The 7500-nt window shown below is 58.6% G+C and overlaps 1 protein-coding gene across 1 annotated transcript in view; it reads left to right on the top strand.

Annotated features, from left to right (window-relative positions):
* Gucy2c (guanylate cyclase 2C) overlaps positions 1-6294 on the top strand; it is a 12607-nt gene extending 6313 nt beyond the window's left edge. Inside the window, exons 6-10 of the mRNA XM_070011648.1 lie at positions 9-105; positions 810-927; positions 2491-2626; positions 4104-4189; positions 5950-6294. Of these exons, the coding sequence (XP_069867749.1) occupies positions 9-105; positions 810-927; positions 2491-2626; positions 4104-4189; positions 5950-6294 (782 nt within the window). The remainder of the gene's footprint in view (positions 1-8; positions 106-809; positions 928-2490; positions 2627-4103; positions 4190-5949) is intronic.
* The last annotated feature ends 1206 nt before the right edge of the window (positions 6295-7500 follow it).

Here is a 7500-nt window from a genome sequence, read left to right as displayed (position 1 = left end):
CTGGGCAGTGATTGTCACCTGCGGGACCCCAGACCACATCAGCAAGCTGGTAGGAGACCAGGCCGTTGATGAAAACACTGTCATCATCCTGGTGGATTTGTTCAAGTAGGTGATCGCCCGGACACCCCCTCCTCCCGTGGGCAGGGGGGGGGTGGGGGGTGGGCGGGGATGGGCGGGGGGGGAGGGCAGGGTGCTCTTCGTTCGCGCTTTGGGCTCGGGATGAGGATGGCATTTGAGCTACACTTCCTCTCCCGCCTCTGCCAGCCCCTATGTCGTTTATTCACCTGTGGGTGCATGTATCTGCGTGCGACCGCACCGGGACTCGCACCCAGAGCCTCCTGAACAAGGCTTCCACCGCCTGAGCATCGCCCAGGCCTTGTGGGGTCTTTGTTAGAGTTTTCGTTCACTTTTGAGATCGGTCTCTCTGGCATGGCCCAGGCCCAATTCTTGGTCCTCCTGTTTGCACCTCCTTCACCGTAGCTGGGAGTATAGAAATACTCTACCACGCCTGGCCACATGCTCATCGTGGGTTATGTTTTCTGTGTCAGCCCTGGGCCTTGAACTCAGGGCCTGGGCGCTGTCCCTGAGCTCTTTCACTCAAGGCTGGCGCTCTACCACTTGAGCCACAGCACCACTTCGGGTTTTCTGGTGGTTCCTGGGAGATCAGAGTCTCCCGGACTTTCCTGCCCCGGGCTGGCTTTGAATCGCGATCCTCAGATCTCGGCCTCCCGAGTGGCTGGGATGACAGGCGTGAGCCACAGCGCTCAGCACAATTCCCTGGAAGTTCACGGAGCCGGGTTTTGTTGCAGTGACCACTACTTTGAAGACAACGCCACTGCTCCTGACTACATGACCAACGTCCTGGTCCTCACGCTGCTGCCCAGAGACTCCGTCCTGAACATCTCCTTCTCCAGGGGCCTGCTGCCGGTACGCCATGCGGGACTGTGCGTGTGTCTGTGTCTCTGTCTGTCTGTCTGTGCTGATCCTGGGGCTTGAACTCACTTGTGACCCCTCCCTCATTTTTCTCCCACTTTCCCTCACCCCCAGTCCGAGCTCTTGCTACTCAAGGCTGGCTGGCACTCTACTGCTTGAGCCACAGCACCACTGCCACTTTTCTAGTGGTTCATTGGAGATCAGAGTCTCCCGGACTTTCCTGCCCGGGCTGGCTTTGAACCGCGATCCTCAGATCTCAGCCTCTGGAGTAGCTGGGTGACAGGTGGGAGCCACCGGTGCCTGGCCACTTACTGCTTTCTATTTTTATTTTGGTGAAAATATCAAACTACAAACATTCTATATTACACATATATCCATATATGTACATTCCCATTTATGTTTATATCATGTATTATATATTATGACACTATGTCTTACTATATGTAATAATTATAATATACAGTATTATCTAATGAAATATGACATATTAATATTGTAGCATAACATACTAATGTATATTATATAATAATAGAATTATTATAATTACATGGTACATTATGTATATGTTTTAATATAATATGTTATATAACTTAATATATAATATGTAAAATATATTACATATTATGTTTATATAATATATGATAAATTATATAATACATTATAATATAATGTATTATATAATTTATTATATAATATATTATAATATAATGTATTATATAATTTATTATATAATATATTATAATATAATGTATAATATAATACATTATATTATAATGTATTATGTAATAATATAATATATAATATTAAATTATATAATAATATATTATGTTATATAATAATATGTAATACATGAGCTGGGAAGGTGGCTCTGTGGTAGAGTGCTTGCCTCGCATGCATGAGGCCCTGGGTTCGATTCCTCAGCACCCCATAAATGGAAAAAGCCGGAAGTGGTGCTGTAGCTCAAGTGGTAGAGCGCCAGCCTTGAGCTGAAGAGTTAAGGGACAGCGCCCAGACCCAGAGTTCAGGCCCCACAACTGACAAAAACAATATATATGTAATATATATTGTAATATATTATATTACAATAACACACAATATGTTATTTCTGTATCACCTATATGATCTATGTATTATCTAATCTATTGCATGCACATATATTTTTATATATTTGCCTATATTTCTATATGGCTATATTATATACATATGCACACGTGCATGCACACGTGCACACACACACAGTAATCGTGCGGCCCCTGTGTGCTCCCGGCGCGGTGTGTGTAGCGTCCGGGAAGGCAGCAGCGAACCCTTGGCTGCTCTCTGCCAGGAGTCAGCCCTGTCCCGGAGTCTCAGCCCTGTGCCGGCCTTTCTGGCCAGCAGGGGGAGGCGGCCACAAGCATCCGGGCCCCAGGCCGAGCTCCCTGGGATCTGCCTTAGCACCGGCCTCTGTCCTCCTGCGGTCTGTTAGCATTTTCTCTCCCCCGGGGGCTCCAGGCCGCTGGGCGCCTCCCGGCCTCCCCTGGTTCGGGGCCCGATGGGCTTCTTTCCCCTCCCCGGCAGGAGAAGAAGGACTTCGCGCTGGCCTACCTGGACGGCACGCTGCTGTTCGGACACCTGCTGCAGATCTTCCTGCAGCGCGGCCAGGCCCCGGACAGCAGCAGCTTCCCGCTCGCCTTCCGGAACCTCACCTTCCCAGGTGAGACCTCGGGGCTGGGGCGGCCGGCCCTGCCCGGCCCGGCCGGGGAGAGGCCCCGAGTCCCCATCCTCCACCCGCGACCACGCCACGTGGATTAAGAATCGTCCAGCGTCTCAGCGCTGCTTTGGTGCGTGCACCGGGCTGGGCTGGAACTCACGGCCCCGGCGCTGACCCTGGGCTCTGGTCTCATTCAAGGCTGGCGCTCCACCACTGGAGCCACACCACCACGTCTGGCTTTTTGCTAGTGTGCGTGGGAGATGAGACTCTATCAGACGATTCTGCTGCGCTGCGTATTACATATGACATATAGTGCATGTGATGTCATGTGATGTGGGATCATTTTGTATGACGTATGGCGTATATTACACTGTGGCGCACGATACAGTAGATATGACGTACGTGACGTCTATGGCGCGTGTGGAGTGAGGGCTAACGGCCTGGAGATGGGTGCGTCACATATCCCACGTCCTGTGAGGGCCAAGGCTCTCGGGAAGCACGAAGCCACGGCTCTGCGTGGACCTGAGGCCCCGCCACGGCATCCACGGCAGCACCCCTCCCCCAGGCCCCCCGCCCCTCCCCCAGCCTCTCCCCCTCCCCCAGCCTCTCCCCCTCCCCAGCCTCTCCCCCTCCCCAGCCTCTCCCCCTCCCCAGCCTCTCCCCCTCCCCCAGGCCCCCCGCCCCTCCCCCAGCCTCTCCCTCTCCCCCTCAGCCTCTCCCCTCCCCCAGCCTCTCCCCTCCCCCAGCCTCTCCCCTCCCCCAGCCTCTCCCCCCTCCCCCAGCCTCTCCCCTTCCCCAGTCTCTCCCCCTCCCCCAGCCTCTCCCCTCCCCAGCCTCTCCCCTCCCCAGCCTCTCCCCTCCCCAGCCTCTCCCCCTCCCCAGCCTCTCCCCTCCCCCAGCCTCTCCCCTCCCCCAGCCTCTCCACCTCCCCCAGCCTCTCCCCTTCCCCAGTCTCTCCCCCTCCCCCAGCCTCTCCCCCTCCCCAGCCTCTCCCCTCCCCAGCCTCTCCCCCTCCCAGCCTCTCCCCCTCCCTCCAGCCTCTCCCCCTCCCCAGCCTCTCCCCCTCCCCCAGCCTCTCCCCCTCCCCAGTCTCTCCCCCTCCCCCAGCCTCTCCCCCTCCCCAGCCTCTCCCCTCCCCAGCCTCTCCCCCTCCCCAGCCTCTCCCCCTCCCTCCAGCCTCTCCCCCTCCCCAGCCTCTCCCCCTCCCCCAGCCTCTCCCCTCCCCCAGCCTCTCATGCTCCCCAGCCTCTCCCCCTCCCCCAGCCTCTCCCCTCCCCCAGCCTCTCATGCTCCCCAGCCTCTCCCCCTGCCTCCAGCCTCTCCCCCTGCCTCCAGCCTCTCCCCTCCCCCAGCCTCTCCCCTCCCCCAGCCTCTCCCTCCCCCAGCCTCTCCCCCTCCCCAGCCTCTCCCCCTCCCCCAGCCTCTCCCCTCCCCCAGCCTCTCCCCCTCCCCCAGCCTCTCACGCTCCCCTCCCCCCTAGGTTACAGGGGTCCCGTGACCTTGGACGACTGGGGTGACATCGACAACACCATGGCGCTCCTGTACACCTCTGTGGACACCCGGAAGGTGGGTGAGGCTGCGGGAGGCACTGGGCCTCAGGCCAGGTGGGGGTGGGGGGGCCCCGCAGGGGGTGGGGGGAGGGGCGGGGGCCCGCAGGGGCGGGGGGAGGGACAGGGCCGACTATGAGAAGCGGGCTGGCACCGGGCGGCTGGCTGTTACAGCTGTCCACCACCAGGGGGCAGTGCCGCCCAGGGCTTCTCGCTGCGCTTCTCTCCTGAGCGCAGGCCATGCGTGATTTCCTGCTGACACGCGTGTGTGCATGTGTGCATGTGTGCGCGTGTGTGCACGCGCACGCGTGCACAGACACAGCTGTGCGGATGCATGTGCTGAAAAATGATCCATCCGTACCGCGGTGGCGTGTGCTGTCACCCCAGCCGCCCAGTTCAAAGCCAGCCCGGGCAGGAAAGTCCCTGACGCTCATCTCCGCGGATCCACCAAAAAGCCAGAAGTGGCGCTGTGGCTCAAGTGGTAGAGCACCAGCCTTGAGCACCAAGAGGCTCAGGGACAGCGCCCAGGCCCCGAGTTCAAGCCCCAGGACCGGCATACACACATATATCAATTATCCAAAATAAGTGTGCATAGAGACCAGATTGTTGACGGAATACCAATAGGAAAATGCTTGAATTTAACATGGAAAGCTGCTGCCTGCCAGCAGCGCGCCCTTCCGTCTTTTCGGCTTTAATGTCAGCATGGTGGACGAGCCCCCCACAGCCTCAGGAGTCCGTGTCGATCAGGGCCAGCGATGGACAGATATTGCCGCATAAAGAAACCCAGCTACTCAGGAGGCTGAGATCTGAGGATCACGGTTCAAAGCTAGCCCAGGCAGGAAAGTCTGTGAGACTCTTATCTCCAATGAACCCAGCAAAAAGCCAAAGTGGAACTCTGGCTCAAGTGGTAGAGCACTTGCCTTGAGCAAAAAAGCTCAGGGACAGTGCCCAGGCCAAGAAAGAGGGAAGGAAGAGAAGGAAAGAAGGAAGAAAAGAGGAGGGAGGGAAGGAAGGAAAGGGAGAGAGGAAGAGGGAGGGAAGGAGGAAGGAAAGAAGGAAAGAAGGGAAGAAGGGAGGGAGGAAGGAAGGAAGGAAAGGAAGGAAGGAGGGAGGGAAGGAAGGAGGGAAGGAAGGAGGGAGGGAAGGAAGGAGGGAGGGAGGGAGGAAGGAAGGAAGGAAAGGGGAAGGAGGGGGCTGGGAAGGTGGCTCAGTGGTAGAGCGCTTGCCTTGCATGCCTGAGGCCCTGGGTTCGATTCCTCAGCACCACATAAGCAAAAAGAAAAAAGCCGGAAGTGGCGCTGTGGCTCAAGTGGTAGAGCGCTAGCCTTGAGCTGAAGAGCTGAGGGACAGCGCCCAGGCCCAGAGTTCAAGCCCCATGACAGGTCCTAAAAAAAAAGAAAAGGGAAAGGAGGGAAGGAAGGAGGGAGGGAAGGGAAAGCATGGAATGAGGAGGGAAGGAAGGGAGGGAGGGAGGAAGGGAGGGAGGGAGGGAGGGAAGGGGGAGGGAAGGAAGGAGAGAAAGACAGTAAAAGAGAAGAAACAAAACAAGAAATGGGGAGGAGTGGGGAGAAGAGAGGAGGGAGGAAGGGAGGGGAGGGAGGGGAGGGAGGGGAGGGAGGGCCAGCCCCTGGCATAGACCCAGGTTGTGGCTGTGTGGTCTGCAGGCCTGACTTCCCACGCTGGCGGCCGTGTCCCGGGGCCGGTCCCGGCCGGTGTGTGTCCGTGGCGGCCGGGCCGGCCGGTGGGGCGTGCGCCATGTCCTCTCCTTCCTCCCGGCAGTACAAGCTCCTGCTCACCTACGACACGCACCTGAACCGCACGCACGCCGAGGACGCCAGCCCCTCATTCCTCTGGAAGAACCACCGTCTCCCCAACGACGTGCCGGGCCTGGGTGGGTCCTGGAGGCCACGGCCCGCTGAGGTGTCGCTGCCATGCCGTGGCCCACGCGACCCCACCATGACATCGTGGCCGCTGCGGTGTCCATGGCGCCATAGCCTGCAGTGGCATCCCGTGGCCTGCTGCGGTGTCCGTAGACTGCTGTGGTGTCCGTGGCTGCTGTGGTGTCTGTGGCTGCTGTGGTGTCCGTGGCTGCTGCGGTGTCTGTGGCTGCTGCAGTGTCTGTAGACTGCTGTGGTGTCCGTGGCTGCTGTGTTGTCTGTGGCCACTGTAGTGTCCGTGGCTGATGTGTTGTCTGTGGCCACTGTAGTGTCCGTGGTTGCTGTGGTGTCCGTGGCTGCTGTGGTGTCTATGGTCCACTGTGGTGTCCATAGCTGCTGTGGTGTCCGTGGTCCACTGAGGTGTCTGTGGACCGCTGTGGTGTCCGTGGCCCACTGAAGTGTCTGTGGCCCACTGTGGTGTCTGTGGTCCGCTGTGTTGTCTTTGTGGTGTCCGTGGCTGCTGTGGTGTCTGTGGCTGCTGTGGTATCCATGGCTTCTGTGCTATCCATGGCTACTGTGGTGTCTGTGTCCTGCTGTGGTGTCCGTGGCTGCTGTGGTGTCCGTGGCCCGCTGAGGTGTCTGTGGCTGCTGTAGTATCCATGTCCTGCTGTGGTGTCCGTGGCTGCTGTGGTGTCCGTGGCTGCTGTGCTATCGATGGCTGCTGTGGTGTCCGTGTCCTGCTGTGGTGTCCGTGGCTGCTGTGGTGTCCGTGTCCTGCTGTGGTGTCCATGGCTGCTGTGTTGTCCGTGGCTGCTGTGGTGTCCGTGGCCCGCTGAGGTGTCTGTGGCTGCTGTGGTATCCATGTCCTGCTGTGGTGTCCGTGGCCGCTGTGCTGTCCATGTCCCGCTGTGGTATCCGTGGCCGCTGTGGTGTCCGTGGCCGCTGTGCTGTCCATGTCCCACTGTGGTGTCCATGGCTGCTGTGGTGTCTTTGTGGTGTCCGTGGCTGCTGTGGTGTCCATGGCTGCTGTGTTGTCCGTGGCTGCTGTGGTGTCCGTGTCCCGCTGTGGTGTCAGTGGCTGCTGTGGTGTCCGTGTCCTGCTGTGGCGTCCGTGGCTGCTGTGGTGTCCGTGTCCCGCTGTGGTATCCGTGGCTGCTGTGGTGTCTTTGTGCTGTCCGTGTCCCGCTGTGGCCTCCATGGCTGCTGTGGTGTCCGTGGCCGCTGTGCTGTCCATGTCCCACTGTGGTGTCCATGGCTGCTGTGGTGTCCGTGGTGTCTTTGTGGTGTCCGTGGCTGCTGTGGTGTCCGTGGCCGCTGTGGTGTCTTTGTGCTGTCCGTGTCCCGCTGTGGCCTCCATGGCTGCTGTGGTGTCCGTGGCCGCTGTGCTGTCCATGTCCCACTGTGGTGTCCATGGCTGCTGTGGTGTCCATGGCTGCTGTGGTGTCCATGGCTG

The sequence above is a fragment of the Dipodomys merriami genome, unplaced genomic scaffold (genome assembly GCF_024711535.1).
Source record: "Dipodomys merriami isolate MVZ:Mamm:240054 unplaced genomic scaffold, mDipMer1.0.p SCAF_84, whole genome shotgun sequence".
NCBI lineage: Eukaryota > Metazoa > Chordata > Mammalia > Rodentia > Heteromyidae > Dipodomys > Dipodomys merriami.
Note: the sequence above shows the minus strand (reverse complement) of the source record. Positions and strands in the feature narration are given on the sequence as shown.